The following is a 25,074-nucleotide window of genomic DNA, read 5'->3' as shown; positions in this document are numbered from 1 at the left end:
GGGCTGCTTGGCTAGTAATTGAAGGGGTGAGGGTTCCGTTTCAAGCATCATTTTGGAGAAATATCTCTACTTTGCATAGCTTGTTGATTTTGAGCCTACATTTGCTAGATTGTAAATTGTGGTAAGATTATAATTTTTATACTTACATAAAATGTATAAATATATAGCGTATGTATTTTATATTTACATAAGTTCATGAGAAAATATGCTAGCGTGTTTATTTACTGTAGTAATGGGCGCGGAGTGGGAGCCATAAACAAGGTTACAAATGTTTTGCTGCTATTGTGGTTTTGAGAGGTGGTGGAAATTGACTGCTTCAGATATTTGGGTACTGTTCATAATGGTAGTCCCATTGGCATAATCATGGAGCTTTATTGAACTTGCTTCTCCCACTGGGAAATACACACGCTAACTTTAAACACATAATTCACTTTGATTTGGGGTGGAGAAAGAATGCAGAAACCAGGAACTTGCATAATCAGAAATCCATATCTTTCCCAGAGGGTAAGACAGTGCTTTTCTGCCCTGGGCTGTTTGGCTGTACAGAGTGGAGACATGTCTCTAGCCACCTGCATTAGCATCTAGCCTCAGCCAGAGGATCGTAATTCTTTCTTCCGGACTCCTGATTTTACAATAGCTAGTCACTTACCAGGTTAGTTGAGAGTGAGAAATGTTCTCATAGACCTCCAGGATGGTTATTCCTGAAGGAAGGTATTGAATATTGACAGAGGAAAGAATTTTTAGACCTTCTTTGCTCTTTGATCTTCCTTCATGGTTTTTTTTTTTTAAAGTTTTTATTTTTATAATAAAAAATAAAGTTCCTGAATTTCTGAAGATCAAAGTTAGGGCTGACAGAAAGTATGACTGCATTTGGATAAGGGATACTAATTTATTTAGTGATTTGTGTAGTTAAACAAATAGTTTAAAAAGTAAGTCAACAAATACTTATCGTACAGCTGCAATGTGGAAATAATTCAGATGTGAATTTCTGCCTTCAAAAGAACTAACATTCTAGTAGCTGCAAGTATGACAAATGTGTGACAAGTATGGCATGGGACTGTAAGAGAAGCTGGAATCTTATGTAGTTTCCCAGGAGAAAAGACCACAAATGTTCTATTTGGAGTAACCTGTAAGGACTTCATAGAAGAGGTGGTGTTTGAGAAGAGACTTAAAGGATAGGTTAGATTTCAACAGAGATTTTCAGAGAGATGGTAGGGAACTGACTATACAGGAAGCGAAGTCACAGAAGTTAGAACTCTTAAAGCAGACATTTGTAATCCCTAGTTTGAAAAGAGTGTGGAAAGTTACAGGTTGGGCACAGTTCGGCATAAGACTGATGAGGCAATTTGAGCCTCCATCATAGAGGCTTTGAAACCTGCAGTGTATTAAACAGTAAAGAACCGTGGATGGGATTCCGCGAAGGAGCCATGTAACAGCTCATTCCAAAGAGTCACCTGGGAAAATTCTGGAAGGTAATGTGGAGTCTGAAAAATCCAGAGGTAGAGCTACTGAAGGGAAATTGATAGAACAGTTTGGACAAGAGGTAATAGGCCTAAACCAAATAGAGAGAAAAGTTAATGGATATGACAGGTCTATTCATGAGACATTGCAAGGACTCAGTCCACAGTAATTGGCAAACAGTTGCAGATATTTGAGAGAGAGGGGAAAGGGAGGAATGGATATTCTAAGCAGGTAAGAGGTGTAAATATTCAGCTTTACCAGCTGAATCCATCTCCTTGCTTTCTCTACCTTCCAAAAACGAAAGCAAATTTCCTTGAATTGTGTTTATAGCACATCCATTATTTGAGGGAAACGCTGCATTGTTTATTTTCTATCCAATAAATCATGGCATCATAAGGCTGTGAGCACTTGGCAGAGGCATCTCTTCCATCTTTCTGGACAGGCCAGCAGTAAAACTGAATGAGGAAAGGGGCTGTCACGAGAGTATCCCCCTTTTTGTGACACCAAGGAATTGTAATTCTACTTAGAAATGGAATTTCCTTTGGCAAATAGTATCTCTAAGCTATCGTTTTTTAAGAATCTTCTCTATTTCACCTCTGGATTATATTGCAAATTTGGTATAAAGAAAGCAAAAGATGTAGTAGATTCACAGACTCTGCTCATTTTCCTTCTTTATGTCAATAATCCTGGTTGGGGAGGGCACACCTTCAAACATTCCATACCCTCCCCACTCCAGCACAATGTCATAAACAAAATGGATATGTTACTTGCATGAAATATGAGTTGCAGTCTAAATGCAAGCTCTTGAAAGTTCTGATGTAAGCAAATGGCACCTCTTTTTAGGTAACCCTTTGAACAGTTTCACTGCAAACTTGGCCACAGTCTACCTTCAAAGTCAAGGTGCTAATTTAGGACTCTCTCTCCAAAGCTCCAAATCTGTGCGCTCCACTACAGGAGCCACTAGCCACATGTGGCCTCTGAGCGCTTGAAATGTGGCTCGTTTAAACTGAGAAGTGCTATAATGTAAAATACACACCAGACTTCAGAGACTTAATATAAAATAAGGAATATTCAACATCTTGTCAAAAAATTTAATATTGATTACATGTTGCAATAATAATATTTTGTATATACTGAGTTAAATAAAATACATTAATACAATTAATTTTACTTGTTGGCATTTAGCTTTTTAAAGTGGCTACTAGAAAATTTCAGCTACATATGTGGCATGTGTTACATTTCTGTTGGACAGCATTATTTTAAACTATGGCCCTGGTAATTCTCCAGGGAGTTGACTAAATCATGTATGAAGGCTGGGTGGATGGGCATTAGAGGAAAGGGACTGAGAATCGGATGGCGATAGAGGAGGAAGTAGATGAGAAACCAGAGCAGCATCTCAGCACTTCAGGCCATGAAGAGATTGTAGCTGGCACCTCCAGTCGCACCTGAAAATGAACAGACAGTAACCAGAGGGCCTGTTTGTTTTGCTCCTAGCAACAGAGCCCAGCTGGTTCCACCCCAGCTGAGTTTGCCAGATGCTTTCAGGCATGTTGTAGTAATACAGCCTGGTAATGGCAACACCCTGAATCCGTTGCAAGGAGCTATATCTACAAAGAGCAGCAGCCATTCTCCCATGGCTCTTAAGCCATGTCCATACCACTTTCCAGAAACATTCTAAGGTCTGAGGTATAAGCCTTCTGCAGTCTCTAAACATAATGGGCATGGTCCTGTGTTTTATGTTTTGCTAAAGCCCTCACTCCTAACCCCCGCCAGTTTTCTCTTGAATGGCATTTTTGTTCTGGTGTCACATGGACAAGATTTAAAAGCATGCCAATGAGAATTTCTGAGTGTGTTTTAAAATGCCAAATATGATATCTGACTATTTGAGTGATTTGAGATTCAGTTGATCTTGTAGTTTCATGTTTTCCTTTTTGCCTTTCTTTTATGTAAAGACTTAGTTTACCTGTTGCTGCATTTGATTTTTTTTGAGTTATACAGTATGTAGCCTTGTTTCTTTCAAGAAAGACCGAACAAAATATGTTAACCCTGTAGGGAGTGGTGGCACTCTTTAATTTTGTGACTGTGGGACATATCTATATCTTGCAAATAATATACTTACTTTCACAATTACAGGGAGTTAAAATTAATTATAACACCACTTCAAGTAAGTGGGCCCATCTTAGAGTTCTTTCCAAGCCCGGCTGGAGGCAGATTGTGACGGGGGCAAGGTTGGCACCTGGCCTTCCCCAGCCCTCCCTGCCCCTACGCGTCCCCACTAGGCCTGTCTCTGCTTCCTGACCTCGTCCCCTCATCCTGCTTCCTTACCTGCCAGACCAGAAAAGAGCTCCATGTACATTGCTTTTTTTTTTTTAACTCTTCACCTGAGGATATGTTTTTTGATGGCGGGGTGGCGGGGGGCGGGGGAGAGAGAAAGAGAAAGAGAGAGAAGGGAGGAAAACATCAGTGTGAGAGAGAAACTCTGTCATGGATCAGCTACCTCCCCCCATACGTGTCCTGACCAGGGATGACCCCTTTAAGCTTTTGTCGAACAGATGATGCTCCAACCACCTGAGCTCCCGGGCCAGGGCTTTATGCTGCCTCTTGATTCCTTTCCGCTTTTGTGTAAACTGATCCATATAGAAAACAACTTATGTTTCCCTCTTTCTAGGGAGTTAAACTTCTTTTCTAGTAAAGGACCTAACAAACTTGTTTTTACTAAGCTATTGGTGAATGAAATTCCATGTCTTATTCCTCTTTGGATTGTTTTGGCTTGGTTTGCTTTGGGCTATAAGATGAGGAAAGTCCTCCGTTCAAAGCAAAACATATCAAAGAATGCTAATTGGGAAGGATAAAACTAGTTTTAGACATCAGCATTATGCTCCTGGGGAGCAGTTTGTAGGTGGGAGAACTGTTGCCATAACCATCAATCACAGAAGTGACGTCATTCTCAAGGCTGCCCCAGAGGGGCTGCCAGGCCCGTTTTGTGTGGACAGGTGGGCTGACTCCCCACTTAACAGGCAGCTTCTACCATTAGCTACTGCTGTCCCCTTCAGTCACACAGGAATTTGATTTCAATGACCTCTAGAAATGTGAATGTGTAGTGCTGATTTTGAGCCTACAGTTCAGTGTTAAAAATTATTTACTATCAGCAAAGGCATTCGTTTATATGATGAATGCTGGATATCTTTTTAATAGGTCATTTATGTATTGGTGGACATTTCTTAATTTTTTTTTTTTTTCGTTTCTGAAATCTTAGCTTGGTTGGTATTTTAGGAGAAGTAAAGGAATTTAGATATACAGTTTTCTTTTTTCCTTTTTGCTATGGTGATAATTTGTTTTTATTGAGCTGCATATAACTAGTAGGCAATTAGTGGCAATTACTGACTTTGGGGCTGTGTTCCAAGGACTCAGAGGTCTGCGCGTGTTGGGGGGAGTATCGTGGGTCACACATTTCACTCTGGCCAAGCCCCTTTCTTCTTTCCTTTTTACTTCTTGAAATCGGGGTGACACTGATTAACTGTTTTATGTATCAGGTGTTCGTCTATTTGGTGTTGCTAAAAAATATTTTAAAAAACCATTGATCATAAAAGTAGCTGCATTTGAAATATAGTTAACTATATAGTTAACTATAGTATAACTGCATTTGAAATGCAGTTAACTAAGAAAACTGTAGTTCTTTCCTGTCTTTTTCAATTTGGGGGAGGTTTGGCCTTTACTTTTTGTTTCTCTTTGAAATTTCTTCAGATATAACGCTCACTCTTATTTGCAAAGATTTACAGTAACTACAAAACAAGTAATTCCGGCAAGATGGACTTAATTTTAAATATGCATTGGATCAAAGGAAGCTTCATTTTTTAACAGCAGTATACATTTTCACTAACATTTTTAAAAGTACATAAAAATGGACTGTTGAACCATGTTAATACCATTTCCTAGAACATTTATCTGTATTCCAGAAGATACTTTAATTCTTTTTCTGGACCTTAGATATTGTTATGAAAAATTATTAGTCATTGAGTAGTGACTCTACAGTTAAAAATAAAAAGAGAATACAATAGATGAGAAATTACTGCTAAAATTAATGAAAGAGCAGAATAGAGGTATAATTAAGCATATCTATTTATTTTGGCTTTTAAAAAATGTGATTTATAATGAATAGGAATTTGCTACAATACTATTAAGGCATGAACAAGTTAATAACTTGAATAAATCATCCCTCATACATTTAAGTGATTAAAGGACAATATATTTTTCTAAAACTATCACCAGCTGCAAGCAATTCTGTGTACTATGGTTTTGTATGTGTATGTGTGCAAACTGTATGTTAGGACAGTTCAAATCTGTAATAATCCAATGTAAATGCATTCCATGGATAGCTAAGTATACCTGAAATAATATTTATGAACATTATTCCCAAGGGCCTAGAAAAATGACTGCGATTTTAAAAAAATTCACTTGATTTCTTGCAGAGACCCGCAGCTCCCCGGTTACTGAATGTCTTAAGGGCTGCCCGGTTCTTGCAGTGCCCGTTGTGAGATTGTCAACAGCCATGAGAAAAGTTACACGCCAAAGCAGCTGACCAGTAAAACGGGGTTATCATTAAAAATCTGATACAAATGACAACAGAGTTTCAAAGACGCCCTTTCCACCCATTTCAGCATCGTGCTGGAAGGACACGTGATAGTGGGATGAGATTATATTTTCTCAAGGATACTTTATGCTCCTCGTGACGAGAAATGGTTTATTTAACATATGTCTCCCCAAAAGCAATTTTGTTATGTCCAAAAATGCTTTTCAGGTCAAAACTATCTTTGCATATAGAATAACATATATTTTTTAATTTTAAGGAAATTTTCATACTTTATTTTAGGATTGTTAGGACTTGGAAGAAACTTCTGTCCAAACCTTTACATAATAATTGGAAAAGGAAGAACGTTGTTGAAAGAATGTTATTTTTCAACAGTTTACTGAACAGTGTTTACACAAGTAAGAAGAATAAGCTGTTAAGTGAGGAGAACCTTGTATAATACATTATGAAAGCCCAGCCTAGATGATCTTTCCTTTTATGAAGTTGAGAGTTAATTAAATGCCATGGAAACACATTTGTATTATATAAATCGCTTAGATACTTGGAAGAGAACAAATACATTTAAGAAAATTTTTTGCTTTAAGATTATACCACCCTCTCGCTGATTGCAAATGCATCTTACTTACTCATAACACAAATGTTTGTACTGTAATGGATTTCAGCTTGCCTAAGTGCTACGTGTGTTATGGTTTATATTTCCATTTTAATGAAAACCATATGAATATATAAAATAAAACAAAGCAACATTTAAAAAACCAGAATATGGTGATTTTGAAAAAATTTTGTAAATTCTGATAATCTAATGAAGTCTCTGTAAGCCTGATTATTTAAACATATTGTATATTTCAGCCTAATTTTTCCCCACCCTTCCTGCCCTAACGTGGGTATCAGTTTTTTCATATATTATGTTGAGTCTTTACCATGTTCCAGGTGTTATACTAAATGCTTTGAAATATGTTATTTCATTTAATACTTAAAATAAGTCTGAGAGGAAAGTATTACCGTCTCCATTTTAAGGATGAGAAGACTGAGTCTTGAACAGGTTAGAAAATATGTTCAAGATCTGCCACAGCAGGATCCTGGCCTATGTGTATTTTAACCATAAAGCTCAGTGGTGAGCTACCTTTTACTTATAGTTTGATGTTAAATATTCAAAATAACTTTATCTGTGATGAGCTATTTATCACTTATATTTTAATATTCAGTATTTACAATAACTTTGTGACTAGGCTTAAACAGAGAATGATGCAGAGTTTAAACTTGGTGCTCTCAGTGTGTAAACGATAGATAGAGTAGTAAAAGCAAGTTCATTTGTCTATTAGGTTGGCAAAAAAAAAGTTTGTTTTTTTGTAAGATAGATGGCTCTAGTAGTGCTTAGTTGTCCTTAACTTCATTCAAAACAATTTTGTTAGATTGTATTGTGACAGCCATCATATCAGCGTGGATTAAAAAAAAAAGCACATCAAAATTGGTGAATTTTTGTGTAGCCATTTTAACGTTGAAGATGGAAGAAAATGTGCAACATTTTCAGCATATTGTGCTTTATTATTTCAAGAAAGGTAAAAACATAACTAAACACAAGAAAAGATTTGTGAAGTGTATGGAGAAGGTGTTGTAACTGGTCGAACGTCTCAATAATGGTTTGTGAAGTTTCGTGCTGGAGGTTTCTCACTGGCCAATGTTCCACAGTCAGGTAGTTGAAGTTGACAGAGCTCAAACTGAGACATCAATTGAGAACAAGCAATGTTATATCATGAGAGAGACAGCCAACACACTCAAAATAGCCAAATCAATAAAGTTATTGGTGAAAATGAAAAATGTATCTTTTATTTTACAGAAAAAAGCCATAGAGACTTTTTGGCCAACACAATATTTCTGCATTTGGCCCAATCCTGTTGTTGAAACAAATTGTCTTACCTCTACTGTCCTATTCTTTAAGGCTTATTTTTTCAGTATTATTTCATAAAATTTATTTTTTTTTGCCTTCTCAGGAAAATCACTAAGTAATTAAAGAGCAAGATTTTCACATCACATTCAACATTGCAAACATGGGCCAGAACATTTTACAAAGTATTTACTTTCATATGATTTGCCACCACTTATATAGCTATTTCAGCATTTTTCAGAACAATCTCTACATCCAGACAAAAGAATGAAGAACTAGCACCACACTTCATTCATGTTCCAACTAGACCTTCGTATGAGTATACGAATTTAAAGGCAATCAGAATTCATACTGAAGAATGTTCTTCAGCCACCTTGTGCAGTGCTTGCGAGTACCACTCCAATAAGTGGGCCCCTGTGGAATGACCAATTAAACCCGAAAAGAAGCACAAAATGGATGCTCGGCACCACGGGACAACAATATTTCGTTACGCATAAGTCTGCTGCTTTCATGCTGCATGAGAGTTTTGACAAGTTGCCTTTGTTCTCACCTCACTGCTGCTACCCCAGTCCCTACTGCTCTTATGTGCCTATTTTTAAAGGCTTTATCTTTGGTGGCTTTTGCCTCTTGACAACAGATATGATCGGAGCATAAATGTTTTAATTCCCTGGTTATTAAATGCTTTGTCTAGAAATTTTTCTTCTCTCTACACTCAGGGATTTGTGATTTCTCCAATAATAACAATAATGACCACCTGATAGCAATTCATTCCTTGTCTTTGTCTTTGATGTTTTCTAGAACTAGGCCTAGCTAGGTTCCTATGAGAGGGTCTAACAATAATCTCATTTGTACCCCCCGCCCCCTTTATTTTTTAGTCGTATGGAAAAGGAGCTAGAAGGAAAAACAGATTCAAAGGATCCGATGGAAGCACGTCCTCTGACACTACCTCAAACAGTTTTGTTCGTCAGGTAAGGGGGCTCTTAATTCCACTTTGGAGACGTATGTTTAAATGAATTGCATTTTCTTTAAGGGTGGTTTTATATCATCATCCTTAAGATTTGTGTAATATTATTGTATTTACTTTTCGTTGAAGTGTACCATTTAATGTCTTAGTTAAACTGTTTAAATTTTAAGTGAGACAGGGATAATTACACTCTTCCCTGAAATTTGGGCAAAGACAAAGGTAAAATTCCTTGCAAGGAATTCCTTCATAACAGAATGAGTGGACTCTAGCAGAAATGATCCCAGGTTTTGGGAGGTTTTCTTGGGGGGGCGGTGGGAAGGCAGTGGGCATTCGTATCACCACCTGTGAAGTTGGGATACTGGTATTGCTCTAGCTTGTGAGGCCTTCTTCCCACTTGGCATTTGGATTGTCAAAGAGAAACTTGTTCTTGGTTTTGACGGTTGAGGCTACTAGGTTAGGGAGAGCATGGGATATTGTTGTGACATGATTTAAACTACCCTTGGAGATGTAGCATTTATTTCAGTTAAACATGGGGTGTATTCCTGCTTAGCAGTTTGGAACTGTCCCCTGAACAGGGAGTGTCAAGTGTTATAAACACTCATATTGTATATATGGTAACAGAAAGGACTTTAATTAACAGAGGAGAAACACAGGCAGCCAGATCTCTGAGGGTAATAGGTTACATTTGGAGGCTAAAGTCTCCCATCAGGTAGAGGTGAGCATGTCTCTTTATTTAACTCTTGTCAGTGGAGAGAATATTGGGGAGGAGAATTCTAGAGAGAATCTGCTTTCCTGGCTGAAGGACCACTAGTTTCTGGTTGGTGTGCTCATCGATAATCTCTTATCAGTGACAGCTTGCTCCCCAAACAGTGGTTGTCAACTGGCAAAGCTGCTCCATTTATTTTGGAAAAAGTCACTTTCCCCTAGTGTGCCTGGGTCCCTTCTCACCTGTCTCCCCCAGTTAGTTAGCAGCCATTAAGCTTAAACCTGGTCACCTGCTGGATCTGTGCGGCCTTTCCGCTTCTCTGGTGGCTGCCTCCTTACACTTACCGGATGCAGACAGAGGATGATCCTTCTTCAGCCTCCAGTTCCCTGTTACAACATCAGGTGCACCAAAGGTATGTCTGAATAATTTATGGGCAACTGGCAAAGTTTGATTGTGGTCCATGCCAATTGGGAATTGTTTCAGTGTTCAGAAAAACAGTTGGTTAAGATGGAGCAGAGCTTTTTCTTGCTAAGGAACATTTGGGAAGAAAAAGGAAGTTGAAGCCAAGGGAGGCCTGGCCCCGGAGGGATACTCTAATGGAGTTGAGAAGGGTGTAATAGGATCTGAATGTGTGTGCACTGGCTGATGTCATCGTCATCATGGGCAGAGTTCCAGCATTGTGTTCCTGAGGATGAGGGAAGGGCCTTCAGGTGACTTACCTTAGGTGAGTCTGTTAAAGGAAAATTACCTAAGTCCTTTTCCACTTCAAGCATCCGTATTTATTCTGCCCTGGTACAAAGAGATTGAACCTGCAGAGCTAGAATACACAACTCTGAGTCATCAGCTCAGGGCTGAACATCAGAGGACCTGAAGCAGAAAGGAATAAGCCTCTTAGGACACGTAACAGCTGCAGCAAAGCTACACAAAACGACAAGCAGCTTGTTGAAATTGTATGGAAAGAAAAACTGGTATGTTTCAAGTGATCAAGAGATTGCAAATAGGAATTAATAGTATAGAACCCATTATTGCTCATTTTAGCTCTATAAAAATGTCATTTAAAGGCAGTCACCAGATTGTGTCTTTGGCTGTAATTCCTCTTTTGTGGACTTTTTTTTTTTAAAATATTTTATTTATTTATTTTTAGAGAGAGGGGAAGGGAAGGAGAGAGGGAGGGAGGGAAACATCAATTGGTGGCTGCCAGGCACTGGACTGGTAACCTTTTGCTTTGTGCAGCAATGCCCAACCAAGCCACACTGGTCAGGGTCCCTTTCGTGGAGTTTTGAGAACTTAATTAGAAAGGCTAGAAGGGTTTGCCGTGCTGTGTGTAAATAAACTGGAGTATGATTTTCCTCATAATAATTCCTTGTGACACTGCATTCTTGGTGATGTATATGAAATTCTGTGCTTGGAACATAATTATAGATGATAAAGGGAGCTGTTAAACTACTCAATGTATATTGCAAAAACATATGTGAGCACATAAGACAAAACATCTATCCTAAAGGCCAGTAGAATAAGGTGCTGATCATGGCATGAACTTGGGGTAATGGTAATACAGGCATCAGGTCCCTGAAGTGCCATTTTGCTTCTATCATAGAAGAAAACCAGTGTCATCTTTGCCTGAGTTAAACATTATATTTTACTTTGGTAATTGAATCTCTGTTCTATTAAAATGGCATTCATAGTTTGCTACTATTTCAAAATAGGCAAAAGCTATCATGATATAGCTAAATATTTAATAGATTATGGTTTTGCCAGACTATTCACAGTAGACAATAACAATAAGTATATGTTAGATGAAAGAACTGGAAAGAACCTCTTTTAAGTGTTCTTTAAATCATAAGTAGATGTTTTATTAAACAAGCGATTTGTGTTAGCACACAGGTGCACCTTGACTATATTGCGGGTTCTGTTCCAGAACACCACAATAAAGCCAGTTGTAATCTTTTTGCTGGTGGAGAGTCTTGTCTTCAATACGTAAGAAACCCAACATCTGGGAGGTGCAGTGGAGCGAGCACAATAAAACGGGGTGTGCCTGTGCCACTTTTCCTCCGTGTCCCAAACCACCCAGCTATCGAGGACTTGTACAGTTTCCTACCAGTGCTTTTAGGTGAATGCATACAAAGTAAGTCTTCTTTTCACTTTCTTACTTATACGAGGATGAGGATGTCTTTAAACATTGTAAATTTTTTCTAGGTGTCATGATTTCAAAACAAACAAAGAAAAAAAACAACCAAAAGAGCCCCAAAACACAAAGTAAAACCACCCAGCATCATTCCATTCTTTCATCAGAAGTTGCTCAGATGTGCAGTTTGCGTCACCAGCCCAGCATACTGTGCCACTCTTATTGACAGTCAGAAGAATAGGAAGTCTTTATTTTTTGCCTCCTCCCACAGCAGTCAAAGAAACACATACTTTTTTGACTCCTGAGAGTCTTTTTTGTTTGCTTGGAGGTGAACTCATATCTGAATCACCTGCAGCATCACGCTGGCTGGTTTTGAAATCCAGCTGAGGTTGATGACTGACGTGAGCCCATGAATCATCCTCTGTTGTGAATCTGGGTAAGGTCAGGTGCACATAGAGCATCCAGCTTTACATTAGGCCCCTTTAGAAATGGATTTTCAGTTTATTAGGACTTTGCTTTGTAAATAGACATTTTAAATTTAAGTTATTGAGGGACAGAAAGTGTTAAACGTAACAGCTAGGTGCCCTAGGTAGAATTAATGAAGACTATTGTTCTATTGTTATGTACTAAAAAGTATTTAATACATAGGCTATGGTTATCTTGGAATTATTATTAATATAATTAAGACACCAAGGGTGTCTTAGATTCTTATATAATAAACTCCATACTCTTTGGCTCTGTGTGTGAATAGATACATCAAAATAAGAGAACTTTATTTATCATAATAATAAACCAAGAAAAACTATCATTCTTAAAATATTTTGCATTTAATGCCTTGTATAAGTTTATAGTCTATTAAGATAATTAAGTTTTAATATAATTTAGCTCTTTCCTCCCACTTCATTTAAGAAAAAGAAGGTCTGTTGTCTGAAAGAAAGTATAAGGAAAGAAAGAGTATAAGGGACCAGTAGTTTATTTTAGCAGCAGAACCTAACCAAGTAAATTGATTTACTGGAAGAAAAATTGGTGGATGGGAGTAACAAGGCTTGCCTGGCACAGAAGGCTAGACCATGTGCACTGTTCTTTTCCAGAGATTGTGCAAGAACTGCTAACTGTATAAATTCTTTGATGCGACCAAGGTCAGGGAAAACTATGTACATCTGCAAATAAGTACTGGTCATCAAAGTTAAAACAACTTGTTGGGGGGGGGGGTGAAAGGGGGGGGGTGTTTGTAACTGTTTAATCAGCTTAGTTTGCTTTTCTTCTCTCCTCGTTGCCCTCTTCCTCCTCCTCCTCTTCTCTCTCTTCCCCACTCCCAACTCTCACTGTTTTTTTTTTCCTTAAAGTGTCTTTATTTTCTTAAAGATATGTGTTCTCCCTGGCTACATTTATGTACCTGGCAGTATTCCTAAGATGAATACCAAATGCTAAGGGAACGACTGCCAGTTTGCTTTATTTTGATGACTCCATAGCATGGCAACGTTCATTTAGAGTGTACTGTCATCTGAGGGCTTCTATATGCTCTGCCATGTATGGCCAGGGCTTATACACTGTTTCACCAGATAATGTTTATGGGTCACCCTGTCATGCCAACTGGTGTCTTTTGTGCAGAAAGCTGAGCCTCAGGAGTCAACAATTCTTTTGGGAATTTTCAAGTGGCATTATTTTGGGGGGTTCACAGGAAACTACTCTGCAAGTCATCTGAGTTTTTTGTTCACCAACATATGTTGTGCTTGTAATGCAGTAATCTTGGGCTTCCAGGATACAAATTGAGATGACAAAATGGAATGAACAAAGTATTTAACAGAAGGTTGCATGACACTTTCAGAACATGGTATTCTAAACAAATTCCACCGTCTTCCAGTACCAGGTTCTTGGTGCAGCTTTTTTGGACCTTTTATTAGTTCAATTTGGCTTTAAATACAAATGATTAATCACAGAGACACACAGTCTATTTTTTAGTTTTGTTTTGCAAAGACAGATTAAACTGCGATAATGATTACAGACTCCAGGCCCGAGTAGACTGATATGTTTAAGGTTGGATAAATCTTTCAGCCCTTAAATACTGGCTTGTTGCCTTGTAATGCTGTATCCATCACAAACATGACTATAAATAATAATGCAGTAGATTTATTGCTACTGTGATTTTCTATAAATGTCTTTCTATCTTGTTAGGCATTCACTTAGATTTTGTGAATGGTAGAATCTGTTTGGAGACCTCTTAAGGACTCTTCTTAAATACATCAGTATAAATATACTGAGCTTTTCCATAAAGAAGCCCCTTGTTCTTTCTACAGTATAAACATCTATACTACTGGGAATGTTTATGTTTTAGGAGACATGTACTTTAGAAAGTATTAAACAATTAGATTTTGTACTTCATACAATTTTTTTATGAAGTCTTTCTTAAGGTTTTTTTAAAAATTTTGTTTGGTCTTTTTTTTTTTTTTTTTTTGGTGGGACAGGGCCATGATTATATATGAAATCTTCCTCATTCTCAGATTGTTTTCATGTATTTGAAACACCTACCTTATAAACCAGGTTTGATTAGGGTCTCTGATTATTATAATAATTTTTGTGGATTGGCACTTTTTATCTTTGCATATCTTTTTCCACTGATACACATATAGAATTTTAAAACTCAGAATTATTTCTGCAGGTGTTCTTAGTTTCTTGGACTCTCGGATATGTTTCAAATTATAACATACTTTCCATTTATGTCCCATTTTCCTCCCATTTTTATTCATGTTCTATTTGGCCAATCCATGCAAAGTCTTCAAAGTTATAGACTGAATTAGCCCCACTAGATTAATTGAAAGTTGAAATGTGACCTAATATGGAGTAATCAATATGACTAAGAAAATGGAGTTTCATTAAACACTGAATTTATAAAAAGTCTACATTTCAGGTGAACCCTAAACTTTTGGGAGTGTTGCTGAAGATCAGTTACTTAGCTTAAGGTTAATTATTCATGTGCTTCAGGTCTTCATGGGCACTGTACCTGAGTAGTAGTCTGGTCCAACCAAGGAGCAGTTCTTTTTTCCCCATTCTTTTATAGATGTATATAATGTCAGCTTCTCTCCTTATTGATTTGTTTCTGGAAATCTTCATGCCCGATGCTTATCAAATACTAAAGAAGTCCTGTTCGAGATGTTGGTTTACATCTCAAAAATATTTGCTATCGTTCAGTTCAACAAAGAAGTATTTCACTGTAATCTTGTCATTATTGCACATTCCTGACCACACATACGTGTTTATTACAAAGACCTGAGGTGGAGAAAATGATCTGAGCCTCCCCCATCTCCGCCCCCGAATCTTATCGTGCTTCCTTTCACCATCTGCTTATTTTAGCGTTGGGGGATGAAGCAAGGAAAAAAACAGGAAGATGATCACAGGAGGCGGGAAGAAGCTCTGTACAGTATTCCATTGACTCATAATTGGGAAAATGTAGTTAGAGCTCTTTAGGAAGTCTCTGTCCCCTGCCACCATCTCACCATCTGTGTCATCTCTCCAAACTGTCACCAAGTTTTAGAGAGTTGTCTTGGCTCAGTTCTTTACATCTCCCTTCATATTTCTTTGTGGGCTTAGTATATGTAGAAAAGTTCTAGCTTCTCCTGGTGACAGCAGAGCCCAGGGGACAGCTTAATTATTTGGACTTCTGACAAGGACACTTTGCTTTGACTCTGCTTTCTCCTCTCCATCGTCTCTGAGTCTAGGCATTGTGACCTCACCAGTTTTTCTTTCTCAGAAAGTAGTATTTTTTTCTGAGCCCAGGGCCTTTTTTTTTTCTCTCTTTTAGGTGTGACCTTGAGGTTTACGTCCAGTTGGATGTTTACTCCCATAGAAAGACGTGTTGATTACTCTCTGGTGTAGATGCTATAACTGAAAATTGGAAAATGGCCAATTTTTAAAAACAATCCGCACAACCAAAACAAAGAGGAAAACTTTTCATTTGAAAGAAAAATAACAGACCTGACTGATGTAGCTCAGTGGATTAAGTGCTAACCAGCTAACCAAAAGGTCACCAGTTTCATTCCCAGTCAGGGCATATGCCTGGATTGCAGGCCAGGTCCCCAGTAGGGGGTGCGTAAGAGGCAACCACACATTGATGTTTCTCTCCCTCTCTTTCTTCCTCCCTTCCCCTCTCTCTAAAAATAAAGAAATAAAATTAAAAAGTGAAGTTAAAAAATAATAATATAGATTGTGTATTGGATTACTACGCCATCATAGCAAAGTACTGCAAACTGGGTGACTTAACAGAAATTTATTTGCTCACAGTTCTGAATTCAAAGTGTCCTTCAATATGTATTGAGACTGATGCTACTATTTAAAAATAATTTTTATATTTGCATTTCTCTCAGTGAATTATTAACTCTCAAATTCTTACAGCTATTACTTCGAGCTTATAGACATTTAATACCAAGAAAAATGAGGAATTAGGATGCTTACTTAATATTTCTCTCTGACAATTACAAGGAGAACTGTAGCAAGGAGAAAAGCCACAAGATGGATCAGAATACCCTATTCTGTATTAGCTACTTGGAGGGGGGCAGATAAAAGATTATATGCTGTCTCTTACTGATTTATTTGATGATGCTTACTGGTTCACCAAGGTGAGGATCTGACAGAAGAATGTTATTTACTTTCCAAGGTCTTATTTCAAGTAATGTTCCTGTACTAAATAGCATGTGTTTAAGGAGTCTAGGGGAAATAGCTATTGAAAATTGGACAGTTAAGTGTGTTGTTAGCATCAGAGGGCTGGATATTTGCATTTTGGAAACAATTCCTAAGCAATTCTAACGCTTGCTCATGATTAAGCACTATTACCTGGAAAGGATCAAGGGGTTGGACTGGGTCATAAAGAAAAAATTAGATAGGAAGCAGCTACTAGGGAAGTTGTAAACCAAGGCACAACATGCTGACATATGAACAATTATTTGTGATAGACGTGTGAGTTCTAGTGAAAGAACAAGAAAGTACTGTATGAGCCCTGAAGAAGGGATGTTTTATTCTGAATAGTAAAAATAGAAGGTATCTGAGCATTGACCCCAAGCATAATTTTAAATTAAAAATTTTTAAATTAAAATTTTAAATTGAGAATAATTCAAAACTGAAAGTGGAAGTACACAGTGTATTTCTGGGATGGTCAGGGACCATGTGTGTGGAGTCGGGGTGTGTGGAGAGATGGTTAGGAGATGAGGTCCGGCGTGTAGGGGCCACCGGGTCACTGGGAGACTCAGAGCCGCCAGGGGTTTTGATGCAGCGTCCTGTGACGAGGAGGGGTTTGAAAGAATGCACTGGTTGCCTGGCTAGTTAGGAAATCAATCATTGTCAAAGGACAAATTTGAATAACGATGATAGTAATAGTTAACGTTTGTTAAATGCTGACAATGTGCCAGCCATGCTGGTAAGCACTGTATTTCATTGTTATCACAACTCACTGAGGTAGGTGCTATTAATATCCCCATTTAACAGATCTCGAATGGAGGCCTAGGTAGACTAATTCATTTGCCCAAGTTCATACACATAAAAGTACATAGTATTTATTAGACCAAACTAGTATACGTGGGAATGTTCAGGTGTTCGCTGGACAGTGAGAGACTTTAAACAACAGTGATGATGCTCAAAATCTGATGAAGGTGCTATGGTCCTTTTGGGTCACTAGACCAAAGCCAATGACCAGACTGTGGGTTATAATGTATGGGGTCTAGCCACCCGAGCCAAGACTGGCAGAAACTGAGCAAAGGGCTGGGTCCCCAGAGCTAAGCTGGCCTCAGGCAAGGCTCCAGCACCATCAAGGAATCAGGAGGGTCACCTGGCTAGTACTGAGTATGTATAAAGGGAGAGAGACATTCGCAGTGAATGAGTGAGGGTTATACAGGTATGTATTGTACCATTCCTTAAAATTTTCTACAGATTTTAAATATTTTAAAATAAACAGTTTGCAGCAGGAGGCAGTGGGGAGGAGATGGGAGTGGGCAGAAGCTCTGTGGGAGAGACCAGGACCCCATGGCAGAGCTGGGCCCCCCGGATTAGCAAGGCGTGCTAGGTGAATGAATGTCTGCCCCACAGAGGGCACTGAAGGATCATTTCACTCCCTCAGAGAGTCTTTAGGTCACCCAGGCTGCTTGGCTCCTCAGAGGTGTTTCAGGGTCTCAAGGACCTGACAGAACAAAATTGGATGGCAAAGGTTGATATTTTCTACCAATCACCTTATGACAGATTTTTGCATTAAAAAAAGTCTTTTAAGACTTCTTTCTTAGTAGGCAAAATAAAACCATGTACAAACTCAATTCAAGTGGGTTTTCCTCATAGATGTGAAGTTGCAGGAGTTTGGAGGGTTTATAGCCCCAAACAGCTGCTTATCTTAATGTCATAGTGTAGCTTTGTCAGTAAATTTATGCAACCCCCTTTGAACCAGTGCTGCTGACTGACAGAGGTTTGCCCTTGAGTGAAGTAGTCATTAGTGGTCATATAAGTTGAAAATCAGCCATTCTCTCTCTGCCTTGGGCCATTAGTTTGAGGGAGAACAGTTGTTTGAGAAAATGAGGTTATTTGGTTACCAAGAGACACTACCCTTTACCCTACCTAATTACCCCCTTTTGGAAGAAGAATTGCTTAGTATTTGTTAGGTAATTCTGCATGCTAATAAGCTTTGGGGGGGAGGTGTTTACAATATTCTCATAAAACAGGTCAAAACAGTCTGACTCGCATTTTCCAGTTTGTCTCTATTGCAGTTAATAGGGCGAGCATCAGCATCCTGAAGATGTGACATATGATATGAATGTAATACACTGTATTTCAATGATTAAAAAAAATAAGGTTGCATATAGCCTGATTTTCAAACACAGTTGTTTCAGGACCACACATGTTTAGACATTTTTATTCAAAGCAGAGAAGTACTCTGGGTTCAAGATTTAAAGGTGTCTATTATGAAACAATTTCTCTGACCATTTGTTTGTGTGTATATGAAAACTACCCTGGAAACAGGCCAAGTGTACATGTACTTTCTGACTTTGCTAGACTTTGTTTGTACTAAGTTCTCTCAACTGATCCTCATTTACTCATCTATTCACCAACATGTGGAGTGCCTTTGCCAGGCACTGGGCCAGATAGAAAACAAAATAACAAGGTTCTTTTCAGTTTTAAGATAAATAAGTCCTGGGGGTGTAATATACAACATGGTGACTACAGTTAACAATATCGTATTGTATATTCAAAAGTTGCTAAGAGAAGGGATCTTAAAACTTTTAATCATAAAGAAAAATAGCTCGTAACTACATATGGTGATGAATGTTATTGTGATGATCATTTCATCAACTCATTAAGTTATTCACCTAAAACAAATACAATGCTTTATGTCAATTATATCTCAATTAAAAAGACTAGTTTCGTAGATTGAGATATTCAAGTAGTAAATGTATTAGTGCGTTAAAGTCCACTGTTATGAGTTGTATAATAGAAGCGACTGCAAAGTATGATGTGTACGTATGGAAAGGACTGACTGGTTCCACTCTGGGGAAATGGAGAGAATGTGACAAAGGAGTCAAAGGAGGCTGTATCTGAGCTGGATACTGATGGAAGGGGAGAAATATGTGCAAAGAAGAAATCGGGAAGGAGTGTGTCGGACAGAGCACTAGTGCTGTGCCAAGGCAGGAAGGGAGATTGAAAAGGTCGTGTTCCCACTGCTGTGGCTGGTGGCTGGGCAGGTGGGAGATGAGGCAAAACAGGTGTCGGTGTCTAAAATTGGAACATGGAGGAACAACATCACTGGGCCCGTGTCCCATGGTACCTGGGTGTCGTCTACCTTTTCTTGTCACAACCACTTCTATCCCACATTCAGAATGAGCTGTTCAGGATCTACTCTAGCTCAGAAAATACCAATAAGGGTTTCCTTTCATAGCTTGCTTTCTTGGTGTAGGTCATGTTAAAGGAGAGTATGTTTATTAATAAATGCTGTATGCCTTTTTATTTCCTTTCAAACATGTTAGCTTGACTGTAGGTATTTATAGTTCTGTGCTTCAAAGAATTGTAGATTTGTGGGCCAAAAGTGTGTTTTATTTTAGATTTTAGATCAAAAGTTATCTTTTTGGAAAGTTATCTAATTTAAAAATCAGGCTCTATGTATAAATCCATCCTACATATCTACGAATGTATGGATTACTTTGATGGATTACTTTAGAGATAACATGTTAAGATTATAAGTATTTTTATTATAAATTAGCAGTGACAAATCTTAAAAAATCAAGGCAATTCGAATCTGAACCACTTTGTATCATGATTCTACTCCCTGGATCTATTTACATTTAAAAATAAAATATACAGAATTAGTGATAGAAAGCATAATTGTATGATAAATACTTCCTTCTGAATAAAGTCTTCTGAGTTCAATTTCAATGTAGAGTACTTCAGTCAATCACTTTGAGGCTTTTGATCAAATGTTTATATATTTTTTTCAAGTGTTTATATTTTATAAGGTGAATATTTTATATATCAAAGTGTAGATTACCTTTTTTATTGGAAATTTTTACTTCTTGGGTCACAGTGTTTTTCTCTTTATTTATCACTTACATTTATGGAACCAACCTTCCCACTTGTTCATATCACTGTTCCAGTTTCCCTATGCTGATCTTAAAAAATAAGAAAGAAAGGAAGGAAGAAAGGAAGAAAGAAAGAAAGGAAGGAAGGAAGGAAGGAAGGAAGGAAGGAAGGAAGGAAGGAAGGAAGAAAGAAAGAAAGAAAGAAAGAAAGAAAGAAAGAAAGAAAGAAAGAAAGAAAGAAAGAAAGAAAGAAAGAAAAAGAAAGCAAACAGGGCACATGAATTAAAATTCTGTTACAGGAGATTGCGGACATGACTCAGGCTCGCTTAAGCAAGAAGGAAATTTGGGGGTTCATTTAACAGTAAAGCCCAAGTGTCAATGACTGGAATGGCTCACATGTCATTGGGCAACTGATTTCTTTCCATCTCTGCCCACTACTCTTTCTCATGTTTGTTTCATTCTCAGCTCTATGTGGTGGCAAGAAGGTTCCCAAGAGCTTTAGGTGTAAATCCGTCCAAGTTCATGTTACCTTGCCTCTCACTGACTCTGAATGAATGACTGCACAGCCATGAACTAATAGCTCAGGCTGGTGGCCTGCGATTCAATGATGAGCTAGACACAGCTGTGTGCTCACTCTGGCGGTGGGAGAAAATGTTACCCAACAGAAAGTGGGGCTTGGCTGCCCACCACCCATAGGAAATCCTGGAGGCAGAGTTTTGGTGAAAAAGCAAAGAGGTCTTTTATTCAAAAACTGCATAATTTGGAAGAATGGCAGGCTTCTGCCACAGAGCCCATCCCTCTGGAACACCCAGAGGATAAAACCCGTGCCACCCTCTGCCAGACCAGTCCAAGTCTGTGCCTAGAGTTCCTTCTCCCATCAAAAATACCGTTCTTTGGGAGCCAGAGGCGACTGCAACACAACTATGCAAGCAGTTCAACTTCTTTCCCTGCCACCATTGTGGGGTATCAGGCTCCTTCCAGGAGTCCACTAGAGTCCACTGGGATGGCTGGTGCTGCCAAGAGGCCACCACACTGCCACCACCGCTCTCTGCACTGGGGTCAGGGCTGCTGCCAACTGCTGTGGCCCGCCATACGGGGGCTTTGTCATGCGGGCCATGGGGCCGGGTGCTTGCCGCCTGGCCACTGCGGCTTCCAGGGCTCACTGGTCCTGCAAACACTCCTGCACATCTGTGCCGTGGATCCCAGTGGAAGAGAGCAAGTGTCTGCCTTTTCGCCATTTAAATCTCCTGGCCCAAACTTCCTGTATCCCGGAATGGTTCAGCTCCCCCAGCCAATCTTGTTTCTTCCCAGGCTAGACAGGCAGGTCAGCACCTCCCTCTGCTGCCATGTTGACTCCCACGGTACACGTGCCACTGTGTTCTCTGGTTTCCCCACAATCAGGAACTGAAAGAGGGTAGCAGGGCTTTCCCCTTTGTCCAACTCTCTCTAGACTCCAGACTTCATGCAATAACTTCCTCCCATGGTGTCTCTGCCTGGGCGTAGGGAATCTGTCATCACCTGCCATGCTAGGTTAGTTACCTGGACTACAAGACAACGAGACCCTGCCACACTGCCTTGGGCAGCCTCCTCCTGTGGGCCCTCCTTCACTTTGGGGTCTGGGCTGGCTGTCTAGCCAGGTCTACCTGTATCAAAAAGTCACTTCTACATAAGGTGTATGGACTAAGAATATGAAAAGTGATGACTTTGTAAGGGACAGATCACAGAGCTGTTACCAGAGGAAGAGTGAACAGATGTTGGATGGTGAAAAAAAGAACTGAGGCTCACTTTAGAGGGTGAATGAAACCTGTTGACTCATGAGGTCTTAGATTCCTAGAAATGGCTTGGAAAAACACTCTCCCCTGGGTACAGGTGAGAATAAATCATTGGAATCCCTCAAGACTTCCTCACACTGTCCTGTGTCTTTTTCTGTCTAGTAGCAAGTAGATTCCTACTGAGGATGAATGAGTCTGAAAACATCTCCCTGGTAATGAATGAATATATATACCTATGTGTATAGGAATACATATTCATGGCCATGTGTGCTGCCTCTATATTTTTTTAAATGATCAAATTTTAGTCTTTTTGATAAAACCACCCCAGGTTGCCAGTATAAAATCAGAATATTTTAGTGTTGTGGTGTGTGTGTGTTGGAAAAGCCCTTGTGGGGACAAGAAGACTAGCTAAATCTGATTGTAATGATTTGAGCAGGACAGATGTGTTAGAGGCAGAACAGGGAGTTAGTATTTGTGTTAGAAAGCAATAAGTTGTGCTCTTGACAGTGATTTTTTTTTAGCTTGAATATAGTATTGTCAGGTTTTACCACAATTTTAGACATCTTAGAGGAAGCTAATGAGATGTTTGATAATCTTAAGAATTGGAGGAAAGTAACATATTAAGGTTTGGATTTTATTTCATAAATAATAATGATAACTTCTGCTTGGAATGTTACTTTAAAGGAAAGGAAGATTCATGTGCTTAATTGTGAGGTGTCTGACACCGTGTGTTATATTCAGTACTGTTGACTTTGTCTTTAAAAGCACACATGGCACATATCCAGAGAAAATTGTTGTTTTTGTTTTCAGACATTTTAGTAATAATTTTCTATTATGCTTACCAGCACAGGAAATTTTGCAAGTAGAATTAGGAAGGACATCCAGTTCTGTCTTCTGCAGGGCATTTGTGTTCCTTCTGGTATATGTTTCACTCAGTTTCTCTCTATAGGGAATGCCTTCTGCCCTCTGTGCCGCACCAGGCTATCTTTGTTACCAAGGGTTTATTTTAATATTAGTATCATCAGCGTTCATTGCTAAAAGCCTACACCTATTTTACTTTACCTTCAATGTGTGTCTTACCTAAGTGACCAATAAAAGGCTAGCATGTAAGTGTTTGTCCTTTAGTAGTAGAATCACCTCGTCACGATGGGCGCACACTCCAGAGTCTGCCTGAATTCAAGTTCGTGCTCCCAAAATCTCTAGTTGTCTGACTTTTGGCAATTTTTACTTATCACTAGTGAGTTTTACTTTATCTTCAAATGGGAAAAATAATAAGGCTTATCTTAGAAAGCTATAGTGAGAAATGAGAGAGATAATGTGGGTGAAGGAAAGATCACTTATAAAGTACTGTGGTTTATATAAGCATCATGCTGGTACATGGTAAACTCTATAAACATTATTTCAAATAGTGCTAATAAAACAGCTTATTTTAGGACAGTGTGTCTCATTACATGATACTCATGGGTAAGAGATGTATTCTTCATTGAAAGATTCTGGAACATGTAAAGGAGGAGGTTTCTAAGAGATTTGGGTCATAGGAAATTTGTGGTTAGTTTAGACTTTTGGGGGTGAGTTTAAAGTTTCTTATAATATTTAGTTTATTGTTTAATATTTTCTACTTTTAAAAATTAGCATAATAAGTGAATCATTGGGGTTCTGAATATGGGAGACATGCTTGAACAGAACATGTTTTCTTATCATGAGAAGCAAGGACATTATATGCTTTTTTGATTATTAAGACGTTTGTATCCAGTGGTAGGTCTGTGTCTTGTTATATTTTGTAGGTTTTAAAAATACTTGGCAATTCACTGAGACTTTTAAATGTTTAGATTTTACATTTCTATAAAAGTACCACAAATATCCGTGCAAATTAGTATGCTCGGGGGGAATTGACGGTAGCAAGGGTAGTTTGCCAGCAGAGAGCTGAAGCTGGTCAGTTTCAAATGGCCTATATTAGATGAGTATTTTATCAGTAAAAATCTAACAGAAACTTGTGGAGAGTGAAAAAGAGGCTCTATTCTATCATAGTTACCAAATAAAGACTCTGTCCTCTAATACAGTTCACACTTGAACAATACAGGTTTGAACTGCACGGGTCCACTTATGTATGGATTTTAAAAAATAATTACAATAAATGTAATTTCTCTTCCTTATGATTTTCTTAACATTTTTAAAATCTAGCTTACTTATTGTGAGAATACAGTATAAAATACATATAACATACCAAATGTGTGTTAATAGACTGTTATCAGTAAGGCTTCTGGTTGACAGTAGGCTATTAAGTTTTGGGGGAGTCAAAGTTATATGTAGATTTTTAACTGTGTGGGGTAGGATTTGGGAATTAATGCCCTTCGCCACCACATTGTTCAAGGATCAACTATAGTTACCTTTTTAATACTTTGAACAATTTCTTTGTCTTTGTTTAATCTTGCCATTGTTAGAGAGAAGTAAAAACTTAGTACCTTCAAAAGTGGCAGTTTGAGACAATTATTTCTGACTTCAGATTCTCTTTAATGTTTTGCTTGATTCAGACACTACAGAGGAGTGTATGTGCCAGATATCTGGGGCTTTTTTTCTAACACTGTTCAAATTTAAATACAACTTAGATTTGTTGAGTGTAACCTTTAAATTTCTCCCTTGACCAACAAAAATTCACTTTAAAAAGTTCAGACTTATTTTTCATTCTGGTTTCAAGACTTCAAAAATAAAAATTTTCATTTAGAAACAAATCAAAAGGAAGAGTGCCATAGCATCTATGTCATAACAATTATTTATAAATAAAATGTTAATATATAAATATACATAAAGTGACCTTCAAATCTCTCCTATTAACTAGAGCTTGATAAAGCCATTTCATCTGGATGATGAGAATTTACTTGACTAAAGGGCTTTGTTTTTTAATATTATTGTTTATTTTTTAAAAAAAGATTTTATTTTTAGAGAGGGGAAGGAAGGGAGAAAAAGAGGGAGAGAAACATCAATGTCTGGTTGCACCTCGTGCACCCCCTACTGGGCACCTGGCCTGCAACCCAG

General features: G+C 38.3%; 1 protein-coding gene across 5 annotated transcripts in view; it reads left to right on the top strand.

The window, feature by feature from the left end:
• CACNB2 (calcium voltage-gated channel auxiliary subunit beta 2) overlaps positions 1-25,074 on the top strand; it is a 326,918-nt gene that overhangs the window by 1,108 nt on the left and 300,736 nt on the right. For all 5 annotated transcript variants that reach the window (XM_054593040.1, XM_054593047.1, XM_054593031.1 and 2 more), the window contains exon 2: positions 8,810-8,902. In XM_054593040.1, coding sequence (XP_054449015.1) covers positions 8,810-8,902 — 93 coding nt within the window. The remainder of the gene's footprint in view (positions 1-8,809; positions 8,903-25,074) is intronic.

Source organism: Pteronotus mesoamericanus, unplaced genomic scaffold (genome assembly GCF_021234165.1).
Source record: "Pteronotus mesoamericanus isolate MK-2021 breed Mesoamerican mustached bat unplaced genomic scaffold, CSHL_Meso_final contig_130, whole genome shotgun sequence".
NCBI classification, from domain to species: Eukaryota; Metazoa; Chordata; class Mammalia; order Chiroptera; family Mormoopidae; genus Pteronotus; species Pteronotus mesoamericanus.
The sequence above is the reverse complement of the archived record's forward strand: the minus strand, read 5'-3'. Positions and strand labels throughout refer to the sequence as shown.